The 21,432-nt window shown below is 38.8% G+C and overlaps 1 protein-coding gene across 1 annotated transcript in view; it reads left to right on the top strand.

Annotated features, from left to right (window-relative positions):
- The first annotated feature begins 224 nt into the window (after positions 1 to 224).
- The window catches only part of NXPH2 (neurexophilin 2), a 127,731-nt gene continuing 106,523 nt past the window's right edge, over positions 225 to 21,432 (top strand). Inside the window, exon 1 of the mRNA XM_070380625.1 lies at positions 225 to 375. Coding sequence (XP_070236726.1) covers positions 325 to 375 — 51 coding nt within the window. The 5' untranslated portion in view covers positions 225 to 324. The remainder of the gene's footprint in view (positions 376 to 21,432) is intronic.

Raw genomic sequence — 21,432 nt, 5'->3', positions numbered from 1 at the left:
CTCACCCCGACCCGGGGACGCCAGAGCCCCCAGCACCGCTGGAGCCCCTCGCAGCAAGCCGGAGCGCCAGCAGCCCCGCACGCTCCTTTTCCGGCCCCCTCCAAGGAGGGGCGCGCGGGGGCCCCAGAAGCATCTCCCGCTCGCCCTCCCCCACCCCTTTCCCAGCCCGCCCACCCGACCCGCGCGGCGCGGCGTTGCGCTCGGATTCCGGGAAGAAAGCGCCGCGCTGTGTCCCCGGCGTCCTCAGTCCTGCCCCCCGAAGTGGAGATGCGCGAGTGGCAGGCGAGGGCGCGCAGCTCGTGAGACGCCGCGCCAGCCGGCACCATGCGCCTGCGGCCGCTGCCCCTCGTGGTGGTCCCCGGCTTGCTGCAGCTGGTAAGTGCCCGGCCCGCCGCGCGCCCCGCGCCCCACGCCCCGCGCGCCAGGGCCGCGTTTCGGCGGGAAAACCGCGCCGGTGGCCGACTCAGAAGCGGAGCCTGGGGCTGCTGGGACCTGGTGCTGGGGGCGCGCGCAGCCGAGGGAGTTTGGGGGTTTGCTTTAGAGGTTGAAGCGGAAGAATCAGGGAGTGGGATTCAGAGAGGACCCTGAGGCTGGTGAGGGGCTTTTGTTGGGTTGAGACTGGAGGACTGGAGTGAACAGGGCAGAAAGTGGCAGGAAAGAAGGTGCGAGAGAAGGAAGAGGTTTATTGAAAAGCGATCGAGGAGGGAAGTAGGGGAGAAGTCTAGACGGACGTGATGAAGATGGGCTGAAAGACCCAGAGTTTGAGAGGCTTTGTGGCTTTTATTTTTCACGTGCTATTTTGCACGGATGCCCGCAAACACTTCTAAACCTCTGCATCGTGCATCCTCGTTCTCGGGACCGATTAGTGGCTCCTTGGTGGGGAAAAACTTAGGCGAAAGACCGATTTGGGAGACAGATTGTATTTCTCTTCGTTTTCCAATCTGGCGCTGGGGACTAGGATGGGGTTTTGTGCCGACGGGGAGGCAGGATGTAACTTTCAAGTCCAACTCCACCCCGTCATCTCTAAGCATTCTGTTCCCAAAGACCTCTCCCGTCGGTTCTGGGAGGCTCAGGGGGAGCTGAGGAATAGGAAGGGAATTAGAAGGTGACGCAGGGTCCACTAGAGAGGCTCTCGGCGACAGCTCCAGGGGTGACACTCATCCCTCCTTGCTTGGAGGCTTGGCGCCACGCTATCCTCCTTCCGAATTACCTGTATGATGTATGGGTTGCTAGATAATTCTGTTTAAGGGAGAGCCTAAGTAAAATCTTCAAGAAAACAACTTTTAAAGTAAAATTCCGTAAGGGGATTGCTGTGGCTCAGTCCACGTCTGTGATGGGTTTCTCCTGCTCTCTAGGCACTTAATACCGTGCTATTAAGAGGGCTTTCGCCAGAAGCCAGGGTTTCTTTGGTCCTCATACTTAAGACTTTACCCAGTTGAATCTGGGCTGTTAAAACAGGGGTAAGGAACACAAGCATGATGATGTGTTCCTCCCTTTCCATCTGTCTCTCTCTCTCTCCCACTTCTCCGAGGAAAAAACCAAGTAACTTATTAAAGTTTCTGTATGATACATATCATATTGTAGACGCAGAGATATTTGCAAGTTTGGGGATGGAAGGAACTCGAAACGCTCTTAGTGAAGGGGTGAGGACACCGAAAGGCCTGTCCATTCTTTATACAACGGAGATGAGCTTCACCTGCGCAGCATTAACCAAGAAATTCTTCAATGGCATCAAGAAGAAAATGCAGTGATGCTCCGACGTTGTCCTTGAATGAGCCAGCACATACTGGCTATATACAATATTGCATGTTAAAATACATTTTGCATGCCAGGCGTTAAGCGTGCCACATATTTTTCACATTAGTCTTCAGTATCATTTGCTTTTTAAAATGCTTGATCTGGATGCCAATACAAGATGATCTAACAAAGCACATTTGTATGGTGTATATTAAGTTAAACTATAAAAGTCTGGGGAAATCAGGTACTTAGGTTACTTAGGTAGGATCTTAAAGGATCCCTTAGTTCATTCTTTTTTTTTTTTTTCATTCATTTAACTTTGCATTCAGTGATCATCAACTGTGTATCTGTTCCACTGTATTAGACTGTTAAAGATGAGGGACCATATTGGGGGATGTGTTGGGAAAAGTTCTCCTATCAGCTACTGTATGGGGAATGTTAGATTTTTTTTTTTTTTTCCTCCACACAACCAGAGTCAATAGGGAATAAAAAATACATCTTGACAGGATTGTATACCTTCCTTAAGAGCTAGATTCTAATATTACAGCATGGATTGATTGATTAGTTTTTAAGGAAGTGTATGTCAAATTCTAATCCATTTTTGGATTGTGCTTGGATTGTAATGTTTTTTTCCTGGAGCACTTTATCATGGTAAGTGAGGTGGGGAGCTGCAGCTGTGTGATAAGCACACATTCCTTACACTGCCATCCTTTTGGACAATAAAAAGCTGTTTACATTCTCCACAATCTTATAGCTGTTTCCAACCTTATAACACAAGGGGGTTAGAATGTGAAAGGAAAACAGAATAGCTGAGCTGAGTAAATCTAAATGAAACACCCCCCAATCCCAACATTCGCCCCACCCCAAAAAAAAAAAAAGTAATAAATTGGCTCTTCAAATGGCTTCTAATTTTATTCTACCTTTTCAGCTAATATTGAACTTCTTTGCTAAATCCCAGGAACAAGTGGATCAAATGTTTGAAAACTAATCTTTTCACTTTCTAGGAACCAGATGGACTTAGTTCATCTGCCCTTGGTGGGAGGCAGAGGGAACAAGGCTGGATTATTGTTGGCAATGGATTTTACTTTTCCATTCCCACTGCCATCATAAAATGCTAAATATGTTTAAATGAGTAGTAGATTCATTTGGGGATATTGAAATTTTAATTTTAAGAAATTTGTCTGATTCATATGAAAATAGTCAGAGGGAGTTGAGCCCAAATAAGTCGCTATCATATAACACTGGTACAGGTTTTTACTTACTTGGGAGATATTTACCATTTTTAAGAAAACACTAAGCTGAATGGATAAATATTGCAGGTAAACTATGAAGTATGTGTGTCTGTGACCTGTCCTTGCCCAGTTCTCCTGGCCTGTGTTCAGTGTTTTGTTATACCCAAAGTAAGATTACTAGGCATTTGCAGAATTTAAGTAGCAAACCCGAATGTATTATTTTCTTTGAAATTCTTGTACAGCAACATATTCTTTATAAAAACATTAATAGCACACGATTTCTCATCTGCCATCAAATGAAAAGAGAATTAGCATTTGGAGTTAACATTATAATAAAATGAGTGCTATTTTGTGACATGGTACAAGGTAAAAACTTCACCAGTTGACAACTTCTTTCAGATTTGCATTATTATTTGTAACTCATAATAAGTGTGATTTTTGCCTCTAAGTAAAATGCAGATTGTAAAACAGATTAAATTTGAAATAAATGGATGATTAGCTTGAGTTTAAGATAAAATTTAGTGGTGATTTAAAAAATTAGTTTGTTATACATTTCAACTTGTTTTTCTGTAATACAATGATGAGTTTATCAAGTAAAATATAAATTAAAAAAGTGATCCAAGTTAGCAAATTTTTAGAAACCTATAAAATCAGAATATTTCTGATGCAAAGTGTTACAATTTTAAGCTCATCATTATACAGTATTATCCCGCATGAGCTTATTGAGGTTATTTTTATTTTAATAAATTGTTAATTATGATAGTTATTGAGTGTGATAGTCATAACATATATTTATCCACAGCTCTGTATTTACAAGAAGTGATAATTCATGACTGTCTTCCATTCAGAAATCACAATTTCCCTCATATAGTTTGGATCAATAAACATCAAAACAGTGTTTCCTAGTGTAGGATCAATAATTGTCTGTTGCCTAGATGACAGTGCTGAGGAGAAAAAAAATACCACCATATCATGGTTACAACTTAGAGTTGGCTAGGCTTTAAAATGGACTCCTCATTAAAAGCGTCATTATCTTAGACATTATTTAAAATGAGAATTGGTATTAGACAATTAGATCCTGTGTTCCAGCCAGTCACCTCCCAGTATAAATGGTGTTCCGTTGGCCTGTTCTAAGATTATGTTGTGTCCTTCAGTTTTAAATGCCTTCCACATGGGAAGCTGACTGCTCTTGGGAACTTAGTTTATAGCTCAATAGGTTTCCGAATGGAAAAGAAAGGCATTGTTACATTTCATTCTGTAGTTTTTTCCTTAATTTTCTTTTTATTGTTTCTGATTAGTGGTCAAAATGCTAAGTAAGGCACAAAGCTTTTTTGAAAAACCTTTTAGAGGTTTTACACTGTCAGCTTAAAATGTGTAGCTCTTGCAAGTCTAACGAATTAAGAAATGTTGATTTTCACAATACGAGGCCCACCTTTTATCTATTAAAAAGCTAATCAATACATTGTGAAAGATTTCATTATTTAGTAGTAAGCAATCAGAGATAAATATAAATGTGTCACAGGTCTGTGGCTTTGTAAAGGCTCCAGGGCTGTCTCTTACTGTTTACATATTCTGTGGACTCTTTTACCTGAAGCTTTGCTGGGTAAGATTTGAAAAAAGAATTATAGCCACACACTCAAGTGCCTAGAGTTAGGGCTGTGTCAGCGTTTCTGTAAAGAATCTCATTTCTATCTTAGCCATAAGCATTATTGCCGGTTAGAAGTTGGCATTTAATATCTTGATTTTGGAGTCAATTATATTAAAGCTGCTTTAAAAAATTGGTCCAAATGATTTTGAGTTCATTCTCTAGGTATTCTTATAGTATGTGTAATGATGATTTAACAAACTAGTTTCTATATTCTTCTTGGTTATAATTTAAATTGTACTATGTTTAAATTATTTTCAATAGTCTCTTTCCAGCTAACCTATTTATTGAACCACTGTAAGATTTTGAAACAGTGTTTCATCTTAAATAATTTTAATTGTGCCCAATTCAGATGCCTTAGTCTTTGTTTACTAACAATTGTACATCTTTATTTGCTAACAATCTATTTCAATATTTTATTACTTGTCATATGACCAATGGTGTTGATGACAATTCCTTTCTTTATTTCAAAATTATGTTCAATAGAAAAGGATATAAAGCAATTTACAGTATAGATTTTCATATTATAGAAAGAATTCTAAGATATGATTGACTGAAAACTTCCAATTGATGTTATTTTTAATTTATGAAAAATAACTGTTTGGTTTGTTATGCTGTAAGATTTGTATGTAATAAGGAATTCTTTTCCTTTATAGAACTACCATTAAAAATGAATACTTCACCATTTAGACCCAAAAGCTTTTTCCTAGCCAGATCATTCAAGAAATTAAAATAGTTGTCTTTAAAATTATCATTCCTGTAAATTTTGCTTTTCTTCAATTTATGGACCTACAGTAAGAAAAGTGGGAGATTTTATAAATTTAAACTGCAATAATAATGCTGCTTTAGATTTGTATATACTTACGTGTTTTCAAGTTTCTTTCACACAGTTTATCAATTCTATTCTCCCAATAAATTTGCAAGAATGACATGTTAAATGTTTCCATTTGTGTATTGGAAAGAACAATGGAAAGATTTGAGTTTTATTTATAAGTAAATTGCATTTTCAACAAATATTTACTATTTTGTCCCTGACTTTACGCTGAGACTGTAGCAGACATTGAGGACATAGCAGTAAACAAAATGGAACTGCTCTAAGGATAATACATACATACACACGTGTCTCTGTGTGTCTTGGGCTGGTCATTTAAAAACCCCAAACCCCTCATCTGTACCATGACGTCATTAATGATAAAGAGAATGAAAAATGATTTCTAGTATCTCTCTCCTTTTTTAATGTACAGTGTTTCTGGTTTTTCTTTTCATGTATTATGTACCTCTTTAGTTACTGTACAGTTTAAAGTATGTCTTACCTACAAACATAATTGCTCTAAGTATGTTTTACATGAAGTTTGTGCTGTTAACCTTATCACAAATGATACACATATTTAGAAAGAGATTTAAAATGCTATATGACTAATTAATGTTGTATCTTCTTATGGAAAAGGAAAATTTAGTGAAACTAGGCAAAGGGATTGATGAATACTTATTTAACACATATAATCAGCAAAATCAATAAAATTTAAATTAAAATGGTACAATAAGGGCTTTTCCCCGTTTATACCATTTTTAAATTGTAAACTATTAGCATCTACTCATTCCTTTAATTTAAATAAAAAGTAAATTGACTCTCAGTTAAATTCTAATTATTAAGATAAGCAACATTGCAGTTTAATAATGTACTTCAGAAAACTAATGTGTGACTTTCATAGTCTCAGTAGAATCTAACCTATTTGAAGCAGGGATACTTTTAACTAACTCCAAAGGTCTCAAGAGTTCTAATGTAAATGGTACGAAATTTTAAAAAAGAAAACCAACAATGAATTGGTATGTGAGAACTGTCAAAGGTGGAAGAAATTGTTAATGGTTTTAGCATCAGGGGAAAGGCAACTGACACAGACTGACAAGTCCTGGAGTTCAGTCCCAGCTACATTTCAAACAACATAAATGTCTTAAAAAAAAAAAAAACTTGACTTTGCAATAGTGCTGTTTTGGGCCAAATAAAGGGATTCTCAGGTCATAAAAAACACTTAAGTAAATCTCTTTATTCAAGAATATGAAAGATTGTGATTTTCAAATATTGCCGTATATATTGACAATTTTAAAATCTCACTGTTTTTACTTTAAATTATACGGTAGGTATATTTATGCACTCAAAACAGTAACTTAGGAAATAGTTTAGGTTACATGAAAGAAGAGACCACATGTGTAGTTTATATGGCCATGAAAAGCCCCTGATCTTCATGATATTTTGAATGGATAATGTATACAGTAAGAGAATAGGGACTCAAAAGAACCATTTAACATTTTGCAGCAATGAAAGCAATCTTTTTTTCTTAATAAAGTTGTGCATTTTGATAACCCCAACGAAAGACAGCTGGGATTGGTATGAGAATTATATGGCTACAAAAATGAAAAGGGAGGTGAAATTTTCAAAGGTGTGTTTTCCAAAGTCATGGATTCACCTGCTGCTCCCATGTTGACGACTCCAAAATCTGTACCTCAATTTTTACCCTACTGTTCAGGCTCTCAGGCCTTCTCTCCATAGCTTAGTGTTCTTTGATTTGGATGTTTTACTGCAACTCACACTCCATACATCCACAGCCATACACACCTTTCCTGAACAAGTACCTTCCAACATTCATGGAATCAGATCTTGAAGATCCTATTTCTTTCCCCATTTTCATGTCTGGTATCTTTGTGTTGGGACAAGTGACTTGATATAAAGCATTATATGGTTTACAAGATTCTTTCATGTGTGTGGTCTCATGGTTCATCTTCACATCAGCTCGGGAGGGTAAACAGAGCAATAGTTACTGCATCCATTTTAAAGATGAAGAAACAAAGGCATGGAAGGTTTCCAAGGTGGACTTTATACAGACTCACAAAAGGCACAACTTGAATTGTACGCCCAGTCCAGCCCTGAGGCCAAGGCAGCAGCTGTCTGTAGCAGAAGGTTGTGATATCCTTCAGAGACACCTAGCGTGATAAGGCTTGAGGGACATTTCTGAGACATTCTTTTCTGCTCAGTGACCACGCTGAGGCAGAAACCTCAACTCATTCATTTTAGGAATGTTTTAAACAAATTTGTCATGAAGTCAAACAAGTTGAACAGAACAAACAGATTCTTAGAGCCTGTCCCTTAACTGGGAGTTCTGTTTAGACTTTAGCTTCAGAATTGATTTGCCAGGCGTTCCAGCTTTTGTAGCATTAAAGCTAAATGAATGGCTCAGTTGTGTGGTTCCAGTTAGCGTCAGCAGAAGGTTTGCGAGTTCCTCTAATTCTTCAAGATCTCAACTTATCTCACTTCAGGTGGAAAAGGTGAACAAGAAGAGAGAAAAAGGGCTTAACTTCTATGAAGGGCTACTTAATCTTGGTTTTTTAATAGACAGGTAGAATTATGAGAAGGAACCAGTGGGGTGGGAGGGCATCTAGTTGGTTCTGACGCTCATGTGGAACTTGTGAGCATTCATGGAAAATTTTGCTTTACAAGTTGCATTCTTGCTCTTGCCCTCTCTCCCTTTCTTACTTTTTATGAAAATGCAAGCTTTATTATGGGCTTCCCAGGTGGCACTAGAGGTAAAGAATCTGCCTACCAATGCAGGAGACATAGGAGACGTAGGAGCCACAGGTTTGATCCCTGGATTGAGAAGATCCCCTGGAGTAGGAAATGGCAACTTTTTCCAGTCAATTCTTGACTGAAAAATTCCATGGACAGAAGAGCGAGGTGGGCTACAGTCCATGGGTTGCAAAGAGTCGGACACAGCTGAGCATGCACACATGCATGTGTGTGCATTATAGAAATACTTTTAGAAGTATTATAGAAACAGTATACCGTAGTGGATGTTGTTGGCTCTCCACCCAGATCCCTTTGGACCCCTTTTTACCATCCCTTTTTACGTACTTCTATATGCCCTGACCTTTTTCGGTTTTCCTTCTAACACTGGGCACTTGTAACTCTCCTTCAGAGGATTCCCCCTTGCCAGAAAGTACTGAGTCAGACTGTAGTTCCCTTCCTCTGGGGCTATTCTTGACAGATGACTGACGGGTGCCAGAGCATAAAAGGTTCAGTTCTGTTGCTCATAGGTTTAAGGAATACACCCTGGAGTGTCCCTGTGTCAAAGCTCCCTCAGGCAACGGAAACCTCGCCTGAGATAACACAGCACATGTCCACAGCTTCCTCTTGTTCACTGACCTGCTGCCCACTCCGACAAGACTCCCTTGCATGCGCTTCACTATAAATCACTTGCATTCATTCTTTTCTTGGTGTCTGTTTCTGTGGAACACAAGCACAGGTGTCTGTTTAGCTTTTTTTCAATATTCAGAAATATTTAAAGCAGGTATTCTCACCTCTGCCTGCTCTGCGCCATCTTACACCAAGAGATGATCACTATTACTAGTTTAATGTGTCTCTTTCCAGAAATTATGGCTATGTATGCTTTCATCATAACTATATCAACATAATGTAATGTCCTGAAACATGTGTTTTTACTACAATAATATATTATGACCATTTTTATACAATGTACAGCAGCTTAATATTTTGAAGATTTTTAGTATTTCACGGAATTGATGTCCCATAATGTATTGAATCAGCCCCTTGTTATTAATAATTTGGGGTTTGATTATGTTGATAGTCTAATATGTTGATTGCCTTGAATTTCTTCAGTACATTTGTGAGTATGTTTATAAAATTAATTCCTAGAATCAAAAATACTGGTTCAAGGCTAGGAATGTACATTGAATTTTTTTCTGAACCTTGCTTTAAAAAAATTTTTTTTTATTTTTTAATTTTTATAATGTAGTGTTGGTTTCTGCCATGCACCAATGCAAATCAGCCATAGTTACACATGCATACCCTCCCTCCAACCCTCAGGTCATCACAGAGCGCCAGACTGGGCTCCCTTGCTACACAGCGACTTCTCACCAGCTATCCATCTTACACCTGATAGTGTGTATATGTTGATGCTACTTTCTCCATTCGGCTCACTCTCTCCCTCCCCGATGGGGTCCACAAGTCTGTTCTCTGCCTCTGTATCTCCATTCCTTCCCTACAGATAGATTCATCGATACCATTTTTCTAGATTCCATATGTACATGTTAATGTACTATATTTGTTTTTCTCTTTCTGACTTACTTCACTGTGTATAACAGGTTCTAGGTTCATCCACCTCACTAGAAAATATAAATTTAGTATACTGACTATACCAAAATATGGTACCATTCACAATGGATATGCATACCTATATCCCTATCTAGTTGGTGGTATACTTTTTTTAACTTTCTCAATCTATTAGAGGAAAACACCTCATTATTTTTAAAATGTATTATATATTAGGAAGGTGAGGCATGTTCTTATATTTAATAACCCTTTGAATTTATTTTGTGGGTTTTTTTTTCCTTTTTAAATAATTTCCCATTTCGTGATTCTTTTTTAACAGCTTTTAAATTTTATAGTTCTTTTTTATATTGCTCTTGCACAATTATTGTTTATCATTCCTGGATATTTTATACATTATGGAGTTGTTGTGACTACCATTTCTAGGCCTGACATTTTTAAATTGTTTTTTGCTGAAATTTAAAGAAAGCTATTATTTTAGTGTATCAGTTCTATTTCTGAACTGGACTATTAGTTTTAATCATTTTTAATTCTATTCTCTTGAATTTTATGTATAGGTAATTAAATTACCTGTAAACAGTTTTATATTTGGCTCTGTCTAATTAAACATTTATGCCTCTTAAATTAAAATTTATTCCTGTAGTGTGCTGGGTAGAACCTTCAGAATATTATTAATACTGTGAAAGTGAATATTTTTTCATATTTCCAACTTTAGTGTAGATTTTACTAAATATAATGTTTGCTTTAGTTTCTAATAAATAACCTATTCAAATTAAGAATATACTTTTATATTTCCTATATATTAAAATAAATTTATGTTGATCATAGAGATTGATTTCATATTCATTTTTAACATCCTTCAAAATGATGATAGATTTTTAAAGTGTTAACCCGTTTATGTTTCTTATTTATGAATTGGTTTCCTAATACTACACTTTTGAAACAAAGTTAAATTATATGTATTTTTATACACTGTGTTTTATGTTGTTAGTATTTTATTTAGGACTGTGATGTCATATTCATAAGTAAAATATAGCAAAAGTGAAACATGTCAGGTTCTGCATCAGGCTTATTCTAGGATCATAATTAGAAAGACTTCTATTTTTTCCCCTCAGTTGTGGGAGAAGTTAAAATAGTTATGAATTGGAAGGCTTAGAAGGCTGTTGGGTTTTAATCCATTTGAACCTTTTTGTTTTAGAAGAGGAGATCTTTTAAAAATACCTCATTTCCTTTATGGCACTTATCCATTCAGGTTTTTTCTTCAACCTTTATATGAATCTCTTTTATTAAATTTTAAAGAAAATCATGCATTTTGTGTATCTTCACATCTACTTAGCATAAAATTATAATACTGTCACCTTAATTTTTAAGAATTTGCTCCATACCTGTGCTTTATGCTATATTTTTTCCCAAGTTTGTGTTAGTTGTTTTGGAACAGTAGTAGCTAAAGGACTGCCTTATTTTCTTTCTAAGTCTGCTGCTGGCACCCCACTCCAGCACTCCTGCCTGGAAAATCCCAAGGACGGAGGAGCCTGGGAGGCTGCAGTCCATGGGATCGCTAAGAGTTGGACACGACTGAGCGACTTCACTTTCATGCATTGGAGAAGGAAATGGCAACCCACTCCAGTGTTCTTGCCTGGAGAATCCCAGGGATGGTGGAGCCTGGTGGGCTGCCGGTCTCTGGAGTCGCACAGAGTCGGACACGACTGAAGCGACTTAGCAGCAGTGGCAGATTTAGTGGTCTAAGCTGAATGAAGCCTGGAGTTAAGAGGTGAGGTTCAGGACCTCAGCTCTCTTTCTGCTTTAGTGGAGGACTTGCATCCTCCGGTAGCCGCCCAGCACCTGCTTGCACTCCCAGCTCCACCTGTACTACTTTTGGTGATGAGAAGAGGGGACCTTGTTGGGGATGCAGGGGTAACCCTCAGCTCAGGGGCTGCTCAGCACTCTTGGCTTTTCCATCATTCTGATTCACTCTTCTTTACATCTTTCAGAGAGTCCAACATTTTGTGGACCCTTGGCATTCTTTCCTCTTTGTTGCACCATTAAGCATTCTTGTTTTTGAATTCCTAGTTTATTTCATTGGAAATCTGGGAGGGAGACAAGGCGAATACATTCACTCAGCTTTCCTCTTTGCAACTTGAAATCTTTTAGTCATTTTTGGCTCATCTTTCTTCATCCTCTACAATATCCATTCAGTTACAAAATCCTGTGAAATTTCCTTCCAAATCCATCTGTAAACTGTCTCTTTCTCTCCACCTGCTGCCATTTCATCACTGCTGCAGCCTCCTAGCTGGTTTATTTTATTCCACCATGAGCCCTCTAAATGCTTTCCACATGTCACAGATCATCTTTCTTAAATTCTTCTTTGATTTATTATGCCACTCCACTATTAAGGATGAGACTGTGATTCCCTTTTCCTTAACACACTGAGTCTAAATTTCTCTTTCTGGTTTCCCAGCCTTAAATCTCTCATCCTGTATTCATCCCATCCTCTTAACTGCAGCCAGGTCTGTATCATACTCCATGAATACTTCAGAGTAAAGAGAAAGCTAAGATTTTGATGTCAGACTGACTTGGATTCCAGTGCTTTTTCTGGCGCCTTGGACAAAAGAATGCATATGCTGAGTTTCAGTTTTTTGTTTTTTGGGTTTTTTTTTTTCAGAAATAATGGTAATTATAGCTATTTCTTAGCATTATGATGATCACGCTTCCCTCATAGCTCAGTCGGTAAAGAATCTGCCTGCAATGCAGGAGACCCAGGTTCGACTCCTGTGTTCGGAAGATACCCTGGAGAAGGAAATGGCAACCCACTCCAGTATTCTTGCCTGGAAAATCCCATGGACAAAGGAGCCTGGCTGGCTACAGTCCACGGGGTCGCAAGAGCCAGACACAACTTAGCAACTAAACCATCACCGTGATGATTATATACAAAATGTGAAATGCCTATTACCTAACATTAGCTTAACAAAGATCAGTTTTCCTTTCTACCTTCAACAACTTAGCTTCTTTGTGTGCAAGCTACAGAAACTGACTTTGGCAAACTTAGGCAGAGAAAAAATTCAAGACAACAGAGTAGCTCACAGGAAAAGTTGGAGAATCAGGCATGTCCAGAGCAAAGTCAAGGGTCTAAGTTTCAGCAAAGTATCAGTTAGCCAAGATGATGAATAAATGTCAGGTTTTTTTCTTCAGTTTTTGTTTGCTTCACTTAAGATGTCATGTTCTGGTTGAGAGAGTCTCAATGGCTTGGGTCACATACCTTAACTTGAGAAGTTTGGGACCCTTTGATGAACAGTTCCACACAGTCTAGGGAATCAACACTGTATGCTCCTGTTAAAGTACTTGTGATCAGAACTCCCACCATAGGAATGGCTCAGTTAGAGAAAGAGACCCAAGCACCCACAGAGAAGACCCATTCCAATTCTTCATATTAATCGTGTTCTTCACTCATAAATAGATAGGGACAGTAAGATCACCAGACATGTAAGCACAGTCTTTAGCAAAATAGAAGGACAAGGAGAAACTAGCAGAACCCATTCAAGAAGAAACAAATAACACAGGGGACAGATTTCAATTTTAAATATTCCTAGTTAGGATTCTCAGAGAGTCAAGGGGATATAGAATCCTGAAAATAAGAGCTTTTCATATTTCATATTTCCATAACTTTCTGCTATGCAGAAAGATCAAGTGGATAATAAGAAGGAATTCTTAGAATGAAGTATATAACTGATAAATGGTCAGGAAGAACAGGGCCAGAGATCATGCTGGCAAACTATAAGGTGAAGTCAAGGGAACTTGCCATGACAGAACCAAAAGACCAACATAGCAAATATGGAAGAACAATGACCAGACATAGAGAACAAACCCAGATAATCCACTGAGGAGCCCCAGAAACGTGTAATGGAGGCCGTGAGGAAGGGGACACAGTCAAAGGAATGGTGTTGAGTGGAAATTCCTGGACTCAAAAGGAGAAAATGGAAAACCCTAAGAGCTTTCAGAGATGACTCACAAAACAAACACATCTCATCAACCACACTGGATGTTAGAAACAATGTAATAATGCCTTCAAATTTCTAAATATTTTAAAGAATATTGAACCAAGTCAAATTATCAATCAAACATGGAAGGAAAAGGAAGGAGAAAAAGAAAATCAGAGAAAATAAACGTGGACACTTGGAGCATGCAAGTGTCTCAGGGGAGTTCTCATTCACGCCGTATGGAATAATCCTTGAAGAGGTACATCAGCAAAGGAAGAAAGCATATAACACAAGGGGATGATGGGTAGTATGGTGTCTGAGAGTGACTCAGAAGATGTGAAGGAAGCTGGAGAAGGGTGTGTTAGCCTCTGACCCGGGGACGATGTGGGTTCTGTTTCCTTCTCTGTGGTCCCAACACACTGTGTCTCCACTAGGGATTTCATTTAAACCATTTCACTTTTATAAACCCTGTTTATTCATCTGCTGTCTTTGAAATGGATTTGTACACAAAGCATGAGTGATTTAAGTACAGTTAAGAATGGAATGTAACTATAATAAATATTAATGAACTAAAATAATAAAATATTGGAGGTAAAGGAAGTACAAGAGGTGAAGCTATATGAGCATGCCAGTTTCCTTATTTTTCATAATAAGAATTTAAGCTGTCTAATGTTAATATATTAAGAAATAGACTTAAGAATAATAACACAACCAGACAAAACCAAGAATTGGAAAGAGATGAGCATAGTCATCACCCTCATAAAAAGAAGTCAGGAATATTGTTTAACCTGAAACATAGTAGTAAAAAAATCAAAATTAAAAAATCTTCATAGAGAAAAAAAAATACAGATTTGAAGCCTTAAAAGCTACCAAATAATGGAATTAAAAATGACACAACCAACAAAAATTCAGCAAGTAAATTTATTTACCGTGTGCTCTAATTTCTATCATTGAAATAGATGAGAAAACGTAAGATTAACGTGGAGAAACTCCCCTAGTGGTCCAGTCACTCCTAGTGCAGGGGGCCTGCATTTGATTCCTGGCCAGGGAACAAGACCCTACATGCTGCAACTAAGACCCAGCACAGTCAAATAAATAAATACTTTTTTAAAATATGGAAAAGGCATTTTTGACTTTAATATGTGATTTTTGTATTTGTGTACTTCTTCTGTAGTGCTTTTGGCAAATATTATTCATCTGTGAATTTCAGAATCAAGGAGGTCTGTTCACTGGAGGTTACTGCCAACGTTTTAAAGATGTGCTCAGGGCGTGGCCATGAGTGTGCCTTCCATTGGAGATGATGGTTATGTTTATGTTGCAGATTGTGGCGATGATTTTTTTCACAGATATGTACTTATCTCCAAACTCATCAAGTTGTATACATTAAATAGCTTTTTCCATGTTGATCATTCCTCAAAAAAAGTGGTTTTTTAAAAAAAGAGATAAGCAGAGGTGATCTGTTGGGTCATCCCTTAGGGAAGGGTTTCTCAGCCACAGCACTACTGATGTTTGGGCCAAACAATTACTTGTGTGGGAGGGTAGGGGTGAGAGAAAAGTGGCCGCCCTGTGTACTGTAGAATGTTCAGCAACATCCTTGTCCTCTACCCTCTTAGATGCCTGTAGCACACTTTCCCAATTGTGACAACCCAAAATGTCTCTAGATGTTGACAAATGTTCCCTGAGAAGCAAACATATCTCAACTGAGAACCACCAGTGAAGGGGATTCCTGGCTTGAGAAGCTGCACAGGTGAGCTCTTTGGCCTCTTCCAATTAAATATGTAAAGACACTTCTAAGGACACTTGCTCCTTAGAAGAAAAGCTATGACAAACCTAGACAGCATATTAAAAGCAGAGACATCACCTTGCTGACAAAGGTTCGCATAGTCAAAGCTATGGTTTTTCCATTATTCATGTGCACATGTGAGAGTCGGACCATAAAGAAGGCTGAGCACCAAAGACGCTTTTGAACTGTGGTGCTGGAGAAGACTCTTGAGAGTCCCTTGGACTGCACAGAGATCACGCTAGTCAATCCTAAAGGAAATCAATCCTGAATATTCATTGGAAGGATGAATCCTGAAGTTCCAATACTTTGGCCACTTGAGGTGTAGAGCCAACTCATTGGAAAAGACTCTGATGCTAGGAAAGAAGGCAAAAGGAGAAGAGGGTGGCAGAGGATGAGATGGTTGGATGGCATCACCGACTCAATGAACATGAATTTGATCAAACCGGAAGGTAGTGGAGGACAGAGGAGCCTGGCGGGCTACAGTCCCTGGGGTTGCAAAGAGTCAGACACCACTGAGCGACTGAACAACAAATTAAATACTTTGAACTGTTGGGAAGGGATCAGCATTTTGCAAAGACCTAGTTCATTTCTTAATACTTCTTTCCATCTCAGACGAGTTTCCTTCAGTTCAGTTTAATTCAGTCAATGTTTTTGAATGCCAATTCCATCAGGCAATATGCCTGGTGCATATATCTCTATTTGATAAATTTTCCTTTTTGAGGGACATGATTGATGAGTGATGCCACTGATATTCCTCTCCTGGATAAGATTTCCCTCCAATAGTTCACACATTTCATTTTATCTCAGGTACACATCTTTACCAGTTGTTAGGGCTGGCTCTGAGAGTTTTAGTAAAGCTTTCAAATTTCCTTATTTTAAAATGCAATAATGAGAAAACATTACTTTGTAGAAGAAAGCAAAAAAACTGAAAATAATAATCATGAATAATAGTTTGTTAGTAATAATGGGAACTAAATCACCCTTGATGTTCATATTTGTTACAATTAAAATATAGTGGGATTACAATCTTCAAAGAATTTATCACAAATCCATGCTGCACTATGGATATCAAAATGGGATATCAGCACTTTTGAATGGGAAATTTGATACAGTTTTTGAGATTTTAATAAGTAGCCTAAAACTATGCAGTTCAACTCTTAGAAGACTAGAATGCATTTCCTTTTTATTGAAAATTGGGGATTTTCAAGTCTACCAATGTAAACTAGGAGTTTCTCTATTTTTTATAAATGGTATATGAATCACTGTCTTCTCCATTGCATGCATTTTTAATTAAGTTTCTCCTTTTAGGCAATTCACATTTTGTAAAAAATTCTATCTATAAAGGTACTATAAAACTTGCATCTTCTACCCCAGAGATAAACATGGTAATAAAAAAGAAAACAGAACCCCAGCTGCTGTTAAAATTTGAAATAGAGTATATTTTCATGAAATTAAAGCTATATGTAAATAATGACCTTACTTACTGGAATAAAATCTGAGAACCCCAGTGGACTGCATCTGGGGCTGCATGGGTATGTGAAGGGATTTATCCCTTTATGTCTATGGGAGATGGGTCTCTGCCTTGGCTCCTGTAGATCTCAGAGTGAATGTGTTATGGATCCCCAGGGCCAGAGTCCTGCATTCTAGCCCCTGCCTTTATACATATACATACACACAGATGACTCTCTCCCACTGAAATTTTCCCACTGCATTAAAAGCAGTACCTTTTCATTTGCAAGAGGCTGTCTCGTCTCTACCTTGAACGTTACAGACCTTTATTATGCTTCTGTCACTCTGTACGAATGCCTAAATAAGCCATTATTTCCTGATATGCGCTCAGCTTCCATCAAGGATTAATGCAGGCTGTGGCCATAGAAAAACGTTTTCTTCATGACACATGTTCAGGCTTTCCAGGTGGTGCAGTGGTAAAGCATCTTCCTGACAATGCAGGAACCGCAAAAGACACAGGTTCAGTCCCTGGGCCAAGATGATCCCCTGGAGTAGGAAATGGCAGCCTGCTCCAATATTCTTGCCTGGAAAATTCTGTAGACAGAGGAGTCTGGGGCCTGCAGTCCATGTGGTTACAAAGTGTCAGACACGATTGAGCACGCACACACACACACATTCATACATTCATATTGTCATTCATCTGTTTAATCAATAGTTAAAGTGTCTACTGTAGGCATGGCACTATGCTAATAAGCTTTTCCTTAGAACATATTCCTAAGGACAGAAACCTGTTTTTCTGATAAAGTATCCTTATTTAGAGAATGGGAGTTTCAACTCAATATGTTTCCTTTTGCATTTTTTCTATCAGGAAGAACCGGGGTAATTTATAGCTCATTGCAACAAATACCTTTATTAAATCCAGTTTTCTTGATATTTTTCTCTCCTGCTTTACAGTCCATAACTTTGTACAAATGGTTCTATTTTATTAATATATGGCTTGTATCATGCACCTTGGAAAAGCTTTTTGGAAGTGTTTGGGCCCAAAATTTATTTGCCCAGATGTTCCATCATTGCTGTCCTCATGTGCCTGAAATTTGATGGAGTTATTTCAATTCTGTGGGTATGAATTTCTTCTAAAATTCTCCTTATGAAAATTAAAGTAGGTGGAGTCTGGGATTCCCAAATGCTGGTTCATGGGCCGGCTGCAACAACCACAGCAAGAGAGCATTTTCAGGGCCTCCAACCATGTTACAGCAGTGTCTCTGAGCTGGGGCCAAGGCACCAGGTGGTCCTGGGGCCCAGCCAGACTTGGGAACCCCTAGAGTATATGGTCTCTTAGATGTTCTTTGGCTTTATGAATGTATAATGCTGTTGGAGCCTTGGCCCCTGGCGAGTGGAATGTAAGCCAGTCCTGAGGGAAAGAGCTGTGGTTATTACCGACTAAACTACCAGTAACACAGGAGGGAGAATGCCTCAGGTCACCAGGGGTCACCTAGCTTTTCAGATCTCCCCTCCAAAGATACATCTGTGTTAAGTGCATCCCTCTGGGCTCCTGTGCACCATGTACACTTCCACTGTAGCATTTATCTCATGGCGTTATACCTGCAGGTACATATCTTTGGGGGTTTGGGGGGTTTTTTCACTTGTATTTTTACTTAGTTGTTTTTATTGGACTATAATTGCTTTACAATGTTGTGTTAGCTTCTGCTGTACAACAAAATGTCTGCTATAAATATACATATAGTCCTTCCCTCTAGAGCCTTCCTCCCACACCCGCTGATCCCACTGCTCATTCCAGAACACTGAACTAAGCTCTCTGTGCTATACGGTAGCTTCCCACTAGCTATCTGTTTTACACACGTAGTGTGTAAAGCACACACATAGGTTTCACTTAACCCAAGTGAAATCTATGAACATAGAGATATGTGGATGTCAATCTGTGTAATACCACAGCCAGCTACATAGTAGGCATCCAGGAAGTGCTCAAATGAATGAATGAGTGAACCATTGAGAGAAATCACTCATTAAATGTCCCTGATAGGCTGTGCTTCCAAATCAATGGAATACTACTTGTGATCGACTACAGAGAAGTTTGAGTGGCAAATTAAATCTAAGCCCTTAGTCTGCTAGTTCAGTGTCACTGACCTCCTTCAAAGTGTACTTGAGGCCCCTTTGTTTTGGGGCCTCTGGATTTATATGGGGAAAGGCCCTTAACTTGTCTCATTCTTAGCAGTATCAAAAGATTCCTTTGGGACAAAACTTCTACACCTAGGTTAAAGTGCCAAACTAAAATAGATTGTTATTTGTTCTGATTCTGTCAAGACTAAGTCTGTTTTCTTAGGAAAAGAGAGGATATTCTCAGTAGCCAAGTAACTGGTTTGTTCCATTGTTTACCCTTTTAAAAAGAAATACAGATAACCACAAAATTTGATGTTTATCCACAAATATCCACTTTGTAACACTTTACAATCTCTTCCTATCATTATTGACTCATGTGTTTCTAGTACAATATGCCATGTTCTTGTCCTTTTTAATATATCAATATTTATATAATTAGAAAAATAAGTAATATAGGAAAAACTGTTTCTAAAGTTTATGGTCAATCATTAGGTAGAAAACTACCTCGAAAATTAGAATTTAATCATTCAACAATTTTAAATTTATGATCAAGATTTCTGGTCTGGTTTTTAATTCTGATATTTTCGTGCTTTTCTACACGAAGCACCTTCTTTCTTTCTGTTTTTTTTTTGTGTGTGTGTGTGAGGTCATAGGTTTAATTTGCCTACATTTATATACTAAGGGTTTTTTCTTAGTATAGCTTAATTTATTCTTTTCAAAGTGTAATCACTGCAAATCAGATTTTTATTTAGTGTTAATTAAGGTGATTATTTCATGATTGAGATTATTTTACAATTTTCAAAGACCAGCTATGGTTTTAACAGTCATCACTTTACTACCAATAAGCACTGTAACTTCTTAGAACAATGAGATATGTCCCAACCCTCCCATCTTCTATAAAAGTAGATGAATCGTAATGTGATGGTACATGTACGTAGGCCTGGCCTGACCTGAGGTGCCAAGCGTGGCTCAGTAGGGAATGGCCCTTCTTCTCATCATATTAAATAAGCATGTTTCCAACAGATAAGTAATGGCTCAGTGGTTAAAGAATCCACCTACAATGCATGAGACATAGGAGACGCAAGTCTGATCCCTGGGTCAGTAAGATCCACTGAAAGAGGGCATGGCAAGCCACTCCAGTATACTTACTTGGAAAATCCCATGGACAGCGGAGACTTGTGGGCTACAGTCAAAAGGGTTAGAAAGAGTCAGACATGACTAAGTAACTAAGCACGCTTGCACACCAGCAGATAAGGGAGCAGATCTACTTTCAGTTGAAGGGTATTTCCTGTTCTAAGCAGGACACTGCCCACAAGCCCCCATGTGACAAAGGCATCCTCTGTTTGTCCACAGCAACCCCATAGAGGCTGTCAGAGAAGGGACTTTTCATCCAGGAAAAGCTTTTTCTTCTGAGTTCTGGACAATAAAAATATCAGAGTATAATGAGCCCTTCTTATATGCTATAAACATTTGAGTTAGTAGACCAAAAGTAGGTACAGTGAAGGCACGTGACCAAGTAATTAGGTGCGTTCCTTCTATATTTGGTTTTGCTCTGTCTTTGGATTTACATTGGGGCGATGTAGGACCAAAGCCTCTGTATCCCAGTTGTTCCTAGCTGAAATGCCTACGATGGAAGAACAGTTTTTTCTGTGTGCCTGCAGTGAGCAAAACCTGTCAGCTTCAACTGTTATTAATGAGAGATGTGAAGTTTTTATTAGGAATTCTTGGATGGTCAAGGCTTCTGGGTGAAGCATTAATCATGGGGAAAGTCATGCCAGTATTGGCGTGAAGTCTGGTTCCTTTGGTGCCGTGATGACTGTAATAGCTCATGGACTCCTGTGATCTCAACTTGACCTTGTTGATGACATAACAGAGTGTAGTTCAAGGCTCTCATCTCCAGGTGTCAGAGGGAGGCTAAAGGGTATGCTATTATAAAAGAAGCAGGAGTCGTGACTTTGTCCTCACATATGCTCCCTTCTCCCATCTCACATATCATATTCTCAGCTTTGAATCTGCTTAATATGCTTTCCAACAGAAATGCCTTCTAAGCTCTTTCTCTGGGAACGCATGTTGAGCTGGCTATTTCCCAGTTTTGTACATACCATCCTTCTCTGATCTGGGAAACAGAGTGTGTTAGTTGCTCAGTCGTGTCTGACTCTCTGTGGCCCTATGGACTGTAGCCTGCCAGGCTCCTCTGTCCATGGAATTCTCCAGGCAAGAATACCAGAGTAGGTAGCCATTCCCTTCTCCAGAGAATCTTCCCAGCCCAGGGATTGAACCCAAGTTTACTGCATTGCGGGCAGATACTTTACCATCTGAGTCACCAAAACTCTCTTCAGTTTCAGTTGTGTCTGACCCTTATGCTACTCTGGATT

The sequence above is a fragment of the Bos mutus genome, chromosome 2 (genome assembly GCF_027580195.1).
Source record: "Bos mutus isolate GX-2022 chromosome 2, NWIPB_WYAK_1.1, whole genome shotgun sequence".
NCBI lineage: Eukaryota > Metazoa > Chordata > Mammalia > Artiodactyla > Bovidae > Bos > Bos mutus.
The sequence above is the reverse complement of the archived record's forward strand: the minus strand, read 5'-3'. Positions and strand labels throughout refer to the sequence as shown.